At 45.0% G+C, this 13,940-nt stretch overlaps 3 protein-coding genes across 3 annotated transcripts; all 3 read right to left on the bottom strand.

Annotated features, from left to right (window-relative positions):
- Positions 1–1,395: 1,395 nt before the first annotated feature.
- N7487_010555 (alpha/beta hydrolase) lies at positions 1,396–2,285 on the bottom strand (the record flags this gene model as incomplete). The annotated part of the gene is made up of 2 exons (XM_056878285.1): positions 1,396–1,778; positions 1,829–2,285. 2 exons carry the CDS (start codon positions 2,283–2,285, stop codon positions 1,396–1,398), a joined length of 840 nt encoding a protein of 279 aa, XP_056726865.1.
- Positions 2,286–4,307: 2,022 nt separating this feature from the next.
- On the bottom strand, positions 4,308–8,417 carry N7487_010554 (uncharacterized protein; the record flags this gene model as incomplete). The annotated part of the gene is made up of 5 exons (XM_056878284.1): positions 4,308–6,030; positions 6,108–7,413; positions 7,467–7,701; positions 7,756–8,111; positions 8,162–8,417. 5 exons carry the CDS (start codon positions 8,415–8,417, stop codon positions 4,308–4,310), a joined length of 3,876 nt encoding a protein of 1,291 aa, XP_056726864.1.
- Positions 8,418–12,768: 4,351 nt separating this feature from the next.
- Positions 12,769–13,602, bottom strand: N7487_010553 (glutathione S-transferase family protein; the record flags this gene model as incomplete). Its single annotated transcript, XM_056878283.1, has 1 exon — positions 12,769–13,602. The coding sequence occupies one exon, from the start codon at positions 13,600–13,602 to the stop codon at positions 12,769–12,771; it is 834 nt and encodes a 277-aa protein (XP_056726863.1).
- Positions 13,603–13,940: the final 338 nt, after the last annotated feature.

Raw genomic sequence — 13,940 nt, 5'->3', positions numbered from 1 at the left:
ATAGGCTTTGTGTCTCTGGTCTTTTCTAAGCCCAAGGCTAAGATGCCTGCCTCAACTACCAACATCGCGCCAGGTGTATATAGTGGGCGTAGGTTTAGGACCATATATTTATCTACCGCAAGTACATATGTATTTCCACACTAAGCGCGTCCAGTTAATAGCATCCTCGCCGCTCTCAACAAGTAGATACTAGAAGACAGCATGAATAAGTAGTTGGAAAAATTAGCTGGGACCTATGGGAACGATAGGATACAGATGGTCATAAAAGAAGTGATTGTGAAAGAGCAGCATCTCTGAATGCACTAAACTGGAACGTGAGAAAACTGGGCTAAACGATATTCCAATAAAGGCGCTTTGCATGCTGTCAATCGTTCATCATCAAATATAGCAAAACTCCAGCTCCATAATGCTTCATCCTTACCTTCCAGATCAATAGCATCTTCAAATATTTGTTTTGGTGTTTCAGGCAGCAAATGCATCTTTCTCCACCCAAGGTTAGGTTGCTCGATGTATGGCAATGTCGACCAAAGAGGCTCATAATCTTGAACTGCGTGCCGATCTGCAGGGTAAATAAGAGGAACCGAGAGCAGAAGGGTATCGAGCCAAGTCAAAATTCCTGGCTGAGAAGCACTCCCGTTGGATTGCCCAAATAGAGAAAGCTCAGAAACTTTCACAATAGATATAGTAGGAACCTTGAACTCCTGATGTTAGATGTGGCTCTGAATACGGAATGGCAAGGGACTGGGCCAGCGTTGATCATCGACGTGCAAGGGAGGCCAAGGGTTGTCAATCACAATGTTGTCTCTTTTGTTATTGCTTGTCGTCTTCGTTTTTGTTTCAGTTTGCGTTTCTTTTTTCGCCAATTGGCTGTTCGATTTGTTTGATCGGCTCTCTTTTTAAAGTTTGTGATATCCTACCTTTTCTTGGTTATATTTCTCTAAGTTTTTGAATTCAACTAACGAAATCGAAATCTTTTGTTTACTGTTGAAGATCCTATGTCACATAAGAGATTTTGGGTGTACTGTTCAAAGGTTGATAAATCTCACCCCAAACCATGCTGAGACTCGTTAACAATTTCTCGAGTCGTACTCGGAGCCGTAATCTTTTGGCTTCTTCTTTGCTTGCTGTCTTATGACACACAGAACATTCTGAAATGGATCCCTGAGATATACCCCTTTATTTACCACATCAAAGTTTTAGGGTGCTCGGCGTCAATACCCTAGTGGGAACTAGATCTAGGAAGATTTAATATACTCTTCTATTGGCTAGGTTGAATAAAGCAGTGATGAATTTACGGGGGCTTTGACTGAATTTGTAAAAGCCTGAGTAGAAGAATTCAGTCATTTAGGGAAAGTGAATACGAGGTAGAGGACTTTGAGAGTAGCAAGTCACGACCTAAGCACATGTCAACATATTAACGGCTAGCTCATAAGCCTTTTCCTTTGCTTCCCATTCAAACGTTCCTTTCTTGGCCATCTTATCCCAAGCATGATTGCACCTTTCCATCCTCTCAGAAACAACAATACGGCCAGAGCCTCCCCGTAGCCGAGTCGCCAGACTTTCCCCTTCTAACGCTAGACTGTCATAGCCAGCCGTCACGATCAAAACTCGGCGCGGGAAACGGTCGACTTCGGCGTAGCCAGGGGAGATACGGGGGTCTTTAGTATCATACCCGGGTAGTATATAGCAACTAGCAAAAAACCGTAGCATAAATGCTGGAATAGGTTGACCATTTGGGTCAGGTGCAGCCATAACCTCGGGATCAACGAACGCTTTGACTGCCGGATAGAAGGCCAAGACAGAAGAGAAAGTTTCCGGGGGAAGATACAGGAGGAAACAGCCAGTGCAAGAGTTGCACCTGCACTAAAACCGGAGATGGCAAATTTCGAGATATCGAAAGTTTTCGGTTGCCCTAAAACCCATTTGATGGCGTCTTCGGTGTCGTTCAATGCTGCTGGAAAGGGATGCTCGGGGGAAAGACGATATTGCACGTCGAGGACGGTGTAGCTTGTCTGTTGACTCATTTGACGGCAGAATTGATCGTCGCTGCCGTGGGCAGGAATCACGAATCCACTTCCATGGAAGTTGAGAAGAACGGGAGAGGGCGTTTTGAGTGTCTCGGTGACCGGTGACCGATAGATGTGAACCTTGATAGAACGTCCATGTTCTCTAGATTGAATAAAGATTATCTCGTCTGGATGAGAAGTAATGCGTCCCTGGAACCTCGCCCAGGCTCTCAGGACAAAAGCGGCAATTCGGAGAGTAATTGATGACAAGAGGGACATGATGGAGGAGATGAAGATGAAGGATGAAGAAATGATGGAACAATTCCAACATTCAAGAAGGCTCATTTATAAATTTTGGGGTACTCTGGTCCGAGTATGAGTACCTACCTAGGTACCTACATATGGAGTACTACGTAGGTATTTTGGTATTTTCTACCTTGAACAAACCCTATACCTACATAGATAATTACATATGAAAACGGCCTCTGTGTAACGCTCGTAATAAATACTTTATTCGGTTTAGCCTAGTGGGTCCGATGATCGGAGCGGCCAAACCGGATCGGAAGAAATGGTTCCCGAATATTGAACTTTGTCTGAGGCCGGAACACACAGTACATCATCACTCATAGAGATTCACAATGGGGCCCCGAAAAGTAGGTACAAATTCGCATCACGGATGCTCACAATGCAAACGAAGAAGTGTCAAGGTAGGGCTATTATTGCTATATGGACTACACTGCCTATCTCCAACTGAACTGTGAACAGTGCGATGAATTGCGTCCTGTATGCACCAATTGTATTTCTCGCGCTACCGATTGTCAATATGCTACATCGGGTTCTTTCACATGGAAGTGTCTATCCGAAGTATCTGCATCTTCTAGCTTTCCAAGGACCACCCGCCAGTCACCCAACTCTGCTGAAGGAGATGTACACTGGATGAGCCAAATTGGGTCTCCACAACAGAGCCTCCAAGTGACTGGGATCGAGCAATACGATGAACAGCAGTCACTTTTGCTATCACACTGGCGTACCTCAACTTATCAAGCAATTACCGGACACAGCAGTGTGGAATGGATCTGGCAACATCTAGTTCCAGAAGAGTCCCTATCTCACCCATGTCTTCTCAATGGTGTACTCGCACTTTCAGCAATGCACCTGGTGACCAAAACGGGAGATGAGCCTCGTCGTACGGCTCTGATAAAAGCAGCAGAACGGTATCAAGGTCGAGCAATTAGCATGCTAGCATATGTAATTGGCAACCTGAACCCTTCAAACTGCAATGCGACGTTCTGTTTGTCAAATATTCTGGTAATATGTGCATGGGGGTTTCCGTTGATTGCTCATGTTACACAGGACCAATCCTTGGAAGAGATATATCAGATTTTTCTCCTGGTCCGTAAGATGGTGCATCTGACGGGAATAATTACGCCGTGGATCCAAAACGGCAGATTCGCCCCGTTAATCAGTGTGCCAAGTTTCATTCCAACGCTGTCAAATCGATCCCGAGAGGTGATTACCTCTCTTTCTATATTGAATCTAGAAATGCGGCATCTACAAGGAGATGCGGAGACACGGTTATTCCAATATACGATCGATGGATTGGAGACCCTATTTGGGACAATAGACGGGGGAGGAGAAGTGTTGATAGCAGGATCATTATGGATTTCTTATACTCCTCCTCGATTTTTTGAGCTTGTTAGGGAGCTGAGGCCGTTTGCTCTCGTGATCTTGGCGCATTACTGTGCTATTTTTCATCGTATCCCCGAGCAATGGTGGGTTTCTCCATGGAATCAGAGAGTACAAGCAGCGATATATAGCAACTTGGAAGAGAAGTGGAGAGGCTTCATAAAATTTCCCGCCGGGCCCATAGCTTGAAGCAGAACAAATGAAAGATGAAAAATGAGATTAAATTGGCGACGAGGTAAACCTGCTTTTGGGGGTTTTTTTTTCATGTATCTCGGTGCTGACCTTCATAATTAGAATATTGGTGATAGGGCTATCAGTAGTCGAATTACTAGGGCCAATCACGTATAGTTTGTGCGAAATGGGACCTTATATCCATTATCAGTTAAATCAGCCGGGGAAACAAAGATACTAGGTAGCGTTGCGGATAAGGATATCAGATATAGAACATATATATTTTGCTAAGTTGCAGACCTTTATAGAGAAATGAGGAAGAGTATTCTGAACCATAAAAGCCAGCCATTCAAACTATAAATAGGATAATCCCTTCAATTGTAAACTAACTAAGTATACACCTCTCTCCGTAACACCCCTCTCCTATCTAAAGCAAAATATACTTTACCCGTCGATTTGAAGCTTCGACTTGTCACCCACTAACTCCAATAGCTTGCTAGTAGGACAGCTCTCCAACCGATTGGAGCGATCATTCAACAACCCCAGAATGGTGCTCCTATAGTTCTTCCACAAGTCTTCCCACACGAATTTCGGATTAAGAGCTTTAGCAAAGACGCGCATTGCGGTAACAGGAACACCAAGCATACGGCAGACAATCTCGGCCGAAAGGTCTTTCTGCATCGTAGTGATGAAGCTAGACTGCATAGACGATTTAAATGGTGCGAATTCATCTCCTGGTTTGATTTCAATCACGGCAGTTGTCTCTGTTGCCAATTTCTCGGCTGGCTCGACGGCAGGGGTGAATTCTGGCTTGTCTCCTGTCAGGATTTCGTGAAGGAATACTTCATCCAAAGGCTCGATATTATTGCCAAATTCGCCTTTCTTCCCAACTTGCCAAGGAAGACGCTGTTTCTCTGCGTCGCCAAGGGCCTTGTTGATCAGCTCGAGATTCTTGGTATTGGTAGCCTCGTCAATGTCGTCTCCAAAATCTGCGTCTAGGAGATCCTTGTACACCTGTATATTTTGAACCTTCAAGATATCAGCACTGACGTGCCAGAGAGAAGCAATCTCAGCATGTTTGTCCATAATTGCCTGGCAGGAGTGCTTCATCTTGGCCCATTCTTTGTTCTTACACGCTTCAGACACTTGGGTCTTGAGCGAGCCAAAGGCTGCTGAACGCGAGGTGTAGGTACTGGCAGCAATGAGGTCGTCGTGGGTGCGTCGTTCACCTCCCTTCGAGAGGTGATCAAGATAATGGATCGTGTGGGTATAGCCCGAACTCTGTCGTTTTAATTGCCGTGGAAGCTGCTCTAGCAGACGAGTTGCTATAGCAGCAATGTTGGACCCTTCCACTGTAAGCATTCGCATAAAGGCGGTAATGATCGTCCGAGAATGGTGAAGCTGAATGTTCCGAAGTTTGGAAAATCTGATCATCTCATCTGTCCGGCTCGCTCTAACCGACTCCACCTTTTCATTCTTGGTCACCACACGGACAATCGCCTTGTCGAGGAGCTTTTCTAGATTTTTGTGGAACTGCTCTAGAGGCCATCCGGTGTAAGGATACAAGGCGACAACAGTTTCGTACCAAATCCACTCGACATCGGTTTTGGGAACGTCGTATTGGGGGCTCAGACCGAACAACTGCCAGACCATGCTATGAGGACGAACTCCCGCACCTGCTATTGTCAACAGATTGCCAAAGAGCCCTCGCATTAATCTGGTGACAGTATCCCCAGCCTGCTGTGTCACAACCGGTGCAGTTGTTCTCATAGCTGCGAGCTTCGACATAGCCGCCATTAACAAAGCGCTCATGAGATGGGTAGTTTCTACGCTGTTAGGTCCAATGTGATGTTCCCTGGCAGACACTGCTTGGCTCAGAGTGGACCTCATTATGATCCTTAGCGCGGCAATGTGAGGCTCATTGCACTTCTCCATCCATCTGATGCTGTAGGGATTTTCGAGGTTAACGAATTCGTCCCAACAGACCCAAGCCAGCATTGATCCGGTTCCTGATTCTTGGCTTAGGTAGGGTAACGCCAGGATTGGGTGGAAGGGTCCATCCTGACTTTGGAGTGGGCCGTTGTGCTTGGACTGTGACTGCTCGATAATAATTCCGGCGTCGAATCCCTCGAGATGTAGAACTCTCGGATCAAGATCGCAGCATGGACTATAAAAGGTGGGTTAGAATTATGCGATATAGAGTGACTTCCATGTAAAGAATATTCGAATTGGTGGGTAACATACCTGGCATCGATGGTAGTGTTTTTCAGACCGCCCAAGAGCTGGGAATAGGATGATGTGTCAATATTCAATAGCATGACTCCCATATCCCCCGCATATGTCTCAAGGTATCCGGCCAGAGTATCGAAATTCATTGACTTGACAGCATCGACATTAGCCTGAATCTGAGTTTGGCGAACAAGTCTCTTCAAATCATGCGTCCTCTTTGAAGTCGTCTGACAAGACATTATGTTTGACAAGCTTGAAATGAGCGGCTCAAGCGCAATCTGTATCTCCCTTGTGAGTTTTCTTAATGTTCCAAGCATATAATTCTTCTTCTTAGTGGAATCTGCATCTGTGATCTTGTACTCCTGGGTTATATAGTTGGTGTAGGTCTTTCTCAATGCAGCTGTCGCATTGTTGATCTTTGATGAGAGTGCAAATACCAAACTTTTGGAGAGTTCTCGTAGGTCCTTCTCGTCCAAAAGCATTTGGAGTTGAGGAACCGCTGACATGATGTCTTCTTCCATCTCTTTGAGCTGGTCGACCGAAAGTTCTTCGAACATGTTCTGAAGATGTCGAGGTTGGACCAACTGACCTGAATTGGGCAAGATGATCGGAATTGCATCGCCGAGGGTAATAATACGCTCAATTCTGGGATCGAGCATGGATTCCATGCCGGCAGATTCGAGTACGGAGGTCACATCGGTGCCAAATTCGATTTTGGACGTGTTGAGGTGTGCCCGATTAGCAATGCCTCGGTAGAAGTAATACCTGTCGGAGATTTGAATTAAAACCAAGGATTGTGGCCCAGCGAGTGCTGTCACCGCGTTGATATTTGCTGAGTCCAACAGCGACATGATGTCGCCGGTATTCTTGGGCTTGGTTTGCGAACAAAGCTGCACGATGAAGAGTGCATTGATTCTGTAGATAGTTGCGAGATTGCGGGCGTTATCTGTCATTCGATCGTCGACAATTACCACGACATTCTTGAGCTGCTTGTAATAGTTCCGCATGGCAATTTCGTCAAAAAAGGGAACGTTTGAAGGGACTGTTCCTGTTGCCAATAGGAATGGGCCTTGAAGCTGGGAACCAAAGATGCATGGCAAAACAACGGTAGATGGCTCAGTCTTTACGGGAAGCTGTTCTCCTGGTAGCTCGAATTCAATACCAGTCCCGAAACGTATAACTTGGGTCTTTTTAAAATCAAGGAAAGAAGGCAGCGCAGCAAGATCGGTCGCAAACACAGCATTTTCTTTGGTGATCCTGGGCGTGCTTTCCAAACTCGAGGTAGCTTTCTCTTCGGTTGCATCACCTCTTGTAGCTATATCTGTATAATTTTAGCTTCTATGAGCCTGCATGCTTGATACTGATAAGACTTACTTTGTGTGGCCGTTAGAGAAGTAGTGGAGATGTTGAAACCAGCGCGGTCTATCGCTTCCTGGAAGGAATCGCTTTCCAATCTTTTACCGTAGCAGCTTTTATTTATGTCTGTCGTTGCTGTTGGCAAAACAGAACAGATCAGTGAGTCCGCATCACGTTTGATTACCAGTGGGCAACATATAGTTGCGTCTCCAATTGTTGCTGCATCCAAGGGCACCGGGACAATATAAAGGACCTACCAATAACGATTAGCCTAATGCCGATAAAAGAAAAAGCTCTAGAAACATACCTTATCCACATGGTCGGCAACGAGCAACGCAGGGTGTGTTCCTAGGAATTTTGTTATAGGCGTCAACTCGTAGCCAGATATGAACACGCAGAGTTCTTCCTCTGTCGCAGTCCCCCTTTTCATCTTGAGATACTGTGCGAGATCCCGTCCGTTGGTAATATCGCCGCTATGGGTAATTCCTGGAAAGGTATCTTTTGCAATCCAGCAGCAAGCGTTGTATGATGCATCCGCGACGCAGAAATCGTAATAAGTTGGTGTCCTTTCAGAAACTGCCAGGATTATAATTTCTTCAGACACTATCGGGACTTTGAACGTTGAGGCTGGCGCTTGCAGGATTTGGAAGTTTTCAAATATTCCTACAAATGATTAGCATTTACTCTTTGGCAAAGTAGAACGGAAGACATACCTAGGTGAGACTGGAAGGCAGCCATACGCCTCAGAAGGATCTCGCCCATCTCGCCTATGTCCACAGCATTGAAGAAAAAGTCATCTGGATAGGAGGAGATATCGATTTCATCAACGCCGGCCTCTGTCCGACAAAGAAGGAGGCGCTCAGGGCTGAAAGGGTGTGCTGAGCCGACTGGAAGTTCATCTAGGATCTCTCGAATCCTAACTTTCGATGTTGCGAGCGGGTCGAAAAAGGTCTTCCTTACTCGTTCCATGGCCAATACGAAATGTGGCCGCTAGTTGAGAGGTTGAAGGTTTAATAGGAAATCAAGGGGAGGAGAAGGCATAGGAACCGAGTGTTTATATATGACGAACGGGGCCTAAGCTTAGCTAGCTAGCGGGCTGATCAATGAGTTACCAAATATACATGTCACCCAAGGAATACATTTACATATATAGGTACTTTTGTTTTCCTAAATCCCATGAGTCACCCAGGTAGTCGTAAAACATAGCAACCTTCAAGACCATTAGTGAAATGGTGAGTCACAAATAACTAGAGTGAACTGGCAAAGTACAGTCGCACCGCAAAAGTCTCCGTGCGGCCTGGCCCACATAATGTCAAATTGAACCGCGTTTTATTCAACCTACAGTCTTTAAAATCAAGCATAGCTCTAAGGATACCCCTACGTCCTATTAATTGTAATAGCATGAAGGGAAATAAGCTATCTCCCTATCTTAGAGGTTAGATTTATAGCTAGGTCCGGCTAGGCGCTTTAATTATAAAGATCATTTAATACTTTAGTTTATCGATATCTATGATTTAGTACCCTGCCTAGTCAGAATTCTGTCAACGTGGAGCCTGCATATGTCTTTACACTAGTAAAGTTGGCGTTTTATTACATCAGCATACTGTGTTTTTGCTACTAAATCACTTGCAGATTGGTGTAGATAGTACCTAGGTATATACAATACACTACGCTAGCAAAGTTTAGCGTGGACTTGGCAGAGAGAATACTTTAGTGCCATGCCCCATAATAAAGAGCTACAGGTATAAAAGCTCTGTGAGGCAGCCAATAGTTGGAGGTCAAAGCGTGCGGCTGAAACAAACATTCGGAATGGGCGGGTGCTCCCCCACCTACCTAGGTATCTTCCAAGGTTCCAAGGTTGCCTCCAGGGCTCCCTCACCTCCTTCTTTTCTAGCTAGTTGCGCAATTCAATACAGTTCCTAGAGGTTTTTCTGTTTACTCAAGTAGTCCTTCCTCTCATAGAATTGGCATACCTGATTTCAAAAACCCTCGGTTAACCTCCTCTCCCTTTCTAGAGCAGCTGTTTGTATTACAAAATGGAAGACTTTGCTTTGTGAAATAACATATTGGGAGCTAGGAGGATTAAAGGATCATCAATTCTTAGCTGAACCTCCTTGAAAATACCTAAATTACCCCCGACAGAAAAGTAGCAACCATACCCTGCTGATCTTGGGTTCTGTACCGATTGTTCATAAAGCCCAAAGATGTAGTATACTGTCCTATTCCCACATTCCCCGGTCCAGTTTTCGCACCTGAAGGACTTCCCATAACATAGACGTGGTGTTCTCCATTCTTATAAGCATCCACATGAAAGCCATTTGTTGCATCATAGTCATAGCGCATCTGGACCCTAACGTTGTTTGCGAGGGTGCAGGTAATGCCACAAGGGTTCCCCTGTAAAGCCCACTGATTCTGATTCAACTGATTACGGAGTGTCAGCTATTTATGGACTCTCTCCAAGATAAATGCCTCATATTTGGTTATAATCATACCTCAATCACGAGGTCAGTGTAAGACCTTCCGCTACCGCCTATCCATGCAGCAGCCGCTGGGAGTGGAGCTTGAACGACAAACTCTCTAGCCATATCTAATCACCGGATTGGCTGTGGTTGAAGGACGGGGTAAATATAGCAAGAGTATTGAAGGTGAAACTGAAAGTGAAAGCACTTAGAGCAAAAGAGGGTGATATCCTGTTCCTTTTATGTCTTTTCATGCAATGAGATCGAATTTCTGACTTGATAACAGGTGATAGCCTTACAAAGCAGACAAACATAAGAGCCCCAAGCATATCATAGCAAAGTTCACATTGCAGCTATTAGGTATGTATGTTGCTCATTTCGGAATACCAGTGACCTGTTCATATGCATGTTTTGCTGGCAGGCTGTTGAGGCTGGCCAATCTGCATATTACACGTTTCTACAAAGAACTAGCTTGCGACTTGGTACCGACAGCTGGAGGGCTACCTGCATAGGTACTATTTCCTATTCCAGGTGGGAGTGACGCTAGTTGTATATAGTATCTATCCCAGATTTTTGTCCGAGTTTCTATCAGGTGCTGGTGAAAAATTTGCTTTCCCGCCATTGATACAGATAATTTGAGAATACAAACTACAGTCATTCTACTCTGTGGTGGTAGAGAAATTACATTTCCCAAGGCGTAGTGTTGTGTTGGCTACCAGGCGCATTTTTCTCACTGCGTAAGTGCACCCTAGTTTGCTTCTTAGCAATGCAAATGAGCCGCAGGTAGGTTGGTTAGGTTAGTTGGCTGAGTTTCTTTAAAATAATGCGGAGTACTCCATATTTAGTTAGATCCCGAGAGCTTCTCTCTTTCTTCTTTCTCTGTAAAGCAGTCCATAATAAATTTAAACCACCTTGTGATACCTTTTTCAAGTAGAATATGAATCCTCCAACAAAGTGGTTGCCTAATAGTCATCGATAGTTGAAAACTATATGTTTCTCCAGTGTTGGCCCCCTATCAGATGAACACGCATTGACCTATTATCGATCGAATGAGAGCTCTGCCACATCACATCCATGCACTATCATTGCTCTTTCACCCGGGCGCAACATTAGGCACTAGCAAATATTGATGTTTGTCGGAGAGAGTTTGCTTCATGGAGGGCAAATTATCTGCGATAGAATTTGAATTGTGAAATTTCACGAGCCTCCATACTTTGAGCGTTTCAGCTAAGCTAAGAAACATATTCCTTCTTCACGAAAGGCTCTATAATTGCAACCCCTTATGATTAGCTTCAAGGGATGTTACATGATGTTAGTAGAATTAAATACACTGGGACCATCAATGATCTATTCGCGACTATAGCCGTGCCAAGCGCCCAATGCACCTACCGGGTATCGGTGCCCCCAGAGGGTGCAATATTTTCACATGATGCAATATCTAGAAATTAGGTATCTTTTGTATGACTGCACCGTCGATGGTTTCATCAACATAAGCCTTGTGGAACTCCAGGGCTCTGGAACGGGAAGGGAAGTTTTAGAGCGGATGAACCTCAAAAGGTTCTGCCTCAGCGAGGCGGTTTGGGTCGCATAATTCGACTACCGTGTTATCATCCACACGAAAGGTATTGATCATGGTATCCACAACGAGATGGTTTGAGTCGGTCAAGTCCGATGGCGATATTCTGCGATCCATGGTAAAATAAAATGGAGGCTTGGTAGCTAGATGGGAAAAAAAACTTGGAGGTCTTGTCAAGCAACACTGGTGTTGGTTTCTCGGCGCTGGAACCGCTCGAATGTCACATGGAGCCCGTATGAGACTCAATTTATAGATTAAAGCCGCTCTAGAGCACCTACCTCGGCTATTTGCCTAGTATGTACCTAGATATATATATCCAAGATCTTAATTGTTACGTATGATGCAAACGACCACTACCACATTATATTGCCATGATATTTCATGTGTTGAATAATATAGTAAAATGTAATAACGGAATGGGAATCTTTCACAAAGGTGTAAAATAAACCGAAAGAATGTCTGGTATCTTCATATATGGAAATGAGCCCTTATTCGTGTCTTTTCCTTGCTCCTGGAGAATCATCTATTCATTCCCATGAAACTTGCTTTTTGTAGTGAGAATCAGAAAGAATCATAGGTAATGAGCGGTGTCATATCTAAGCGCTGTCTTCTTTCCTGTTATCATAATTCGTACATGGATTAATGAAGGTGATGATGCATGGTGAGCAGTCCATATTGCAATGTCGAGTCATGATTTCAGTATCCTCAGATTTGTATGGTGGAATAGTTGATAAAGGCGTCAAACTGCATCAACGCCGCTAGTCTCAATTCTGTAGGAGTTCTGAATTCTTGGTATGCAAGAATTGACATGGCGCAACACATGCATGAAATCAATTGGGGTTTAGGGATGAACAAATTCCATGAAAAATCCAAAGCATGTTAACAATGACGAATTAACTTGAATCTTCGACATCATATATACTAGTAAACAGGAGCGAGGTATAGATTTGATATTAACTAACACTATATGCAGAATTCGATGCAGTAGCTTTAGTAATTTGTACTACAGTGCATGACACTACATCGGGCCAAATACGTAGCCGTGATATCGGTGCTGAGGAATAACCTGTTTCTTTCTTTTTGCATCTGCAAATATAATCGTTGTACATGTAGGCATGAAGCCACATATGTTTGACAGACTGAGCAACCTTCGGATGGTGTTTATTGAATAGGGTATATAAACCATCATTTCTTAGTTCTTAGAATAACAACTTCTTCTTCGTCTTCTACTTCTACCCCATGTAGTACTCCACTACAGCAATAATGTCATAGCATCACCCACTACCTAGTCCATCTGTGAAAAAGCCTCGAGCGCATCATCTAATCTTCCAAACACACCACCATGCCACCCCTTCAGTGCTTCCCACTCCTCTCCCAACAACATGCCTCGACTCATACGCAACCACCCCCCCACAATAAAATCCGCATAACTTGCCCTACTACCCAACAAAAACGGCCCACTCAGATCGGTCGTATACAACTTCGCAAGTCCACCTAGGGCCTCCTCAAAGTCCTTCCATAACTTCCCCCTCTCCTCCGCACTAACCGCCATAGCCTCCCACGGCACTCCCACTCTCTTCGAGAACATTGCCTTACACTCTTCGGCAACAGCAGGATCAAAAGGGAAACCTTGCGCTATCACACGCGCATTCGCACTGAACACAGCATCGACATTCGTATTAAACTTTGCATACGCAGCAGCAGCTCCATCCACTCCCTGAGCCTCTGCAATCGGCGGGTAATTTCCCATGTCGTGCGCAAATACAAAGTCCAGCTCCTGTGCTGGGAACAAGTCTCCCGCCCCCGATGACGGATATTGTTCCTGCAGGTAGGTGGCGATTTCAAAGGAGTCGCCCACTATGCGTCCGGTTGCAGGGTCGGAGAGAATGGGGAGGGTGTGGTAGGGGGATCCGTCGGCGAATTTGCGCGAGGCGGGGATGTTGAGAGGGGCGCGGACGGAGCCGATATCAAGTAGGGGTACCCATGTTGTTTTGTAGGGGATGTTTTTGAAGTTCAGGGCGAACCGGCTTTTCCAGGGATTTGGGGAGCAAGCATTTTCTGTAACTGGGGGTGCCAGGGCGATGTCGTAGAACGTCATTGGGGTCGTAGTGGGTGACATGGTTGTGGTTGAGGTTGTGGGTGTCACGGTGCGTAGAATTTTAGAGAAATTGGAGTCGGAGGTGTTTGTGGAGTTCGCTATATTTTGTCGAATGGATCGCACTGTTCTGAGCGGTTAATTGATCACCGCAGCATCAGCTATATATGGAGGGCGGGGTTGGTTGAGTCATGAAGAATCATGCGGAATGTGGGGAATGGTGGCCCGCATGTGGATATGCAACACGATGTACCCCATGTATACATAGTGACTCAAATATTTTGTCTGCTACGTTGAAAAGATTGTACAAAAATTTGTCCAATCCAGGCGAATGTCATTCTAGTATGAAGAAATCGACGAGG

Source organism: Penicillium crustosum, assembly GCF_028827405.1.
Source record: "Penicillium crustosum strain IBT 35664 chromosome Unknown utg000004l_segment0_segment0, whole genome shotgun sequence".
Classification (NCBI taxonomy): Eukaryota; Fungi; Ascomycota; class Eurotiomycetes; order Eurotiales; family Aspergillaceae; genus Penicillium; species Penicillium crustosum.
This window is presented reverse-complemented; position numbering and strand designations above follow the sequence as displayed.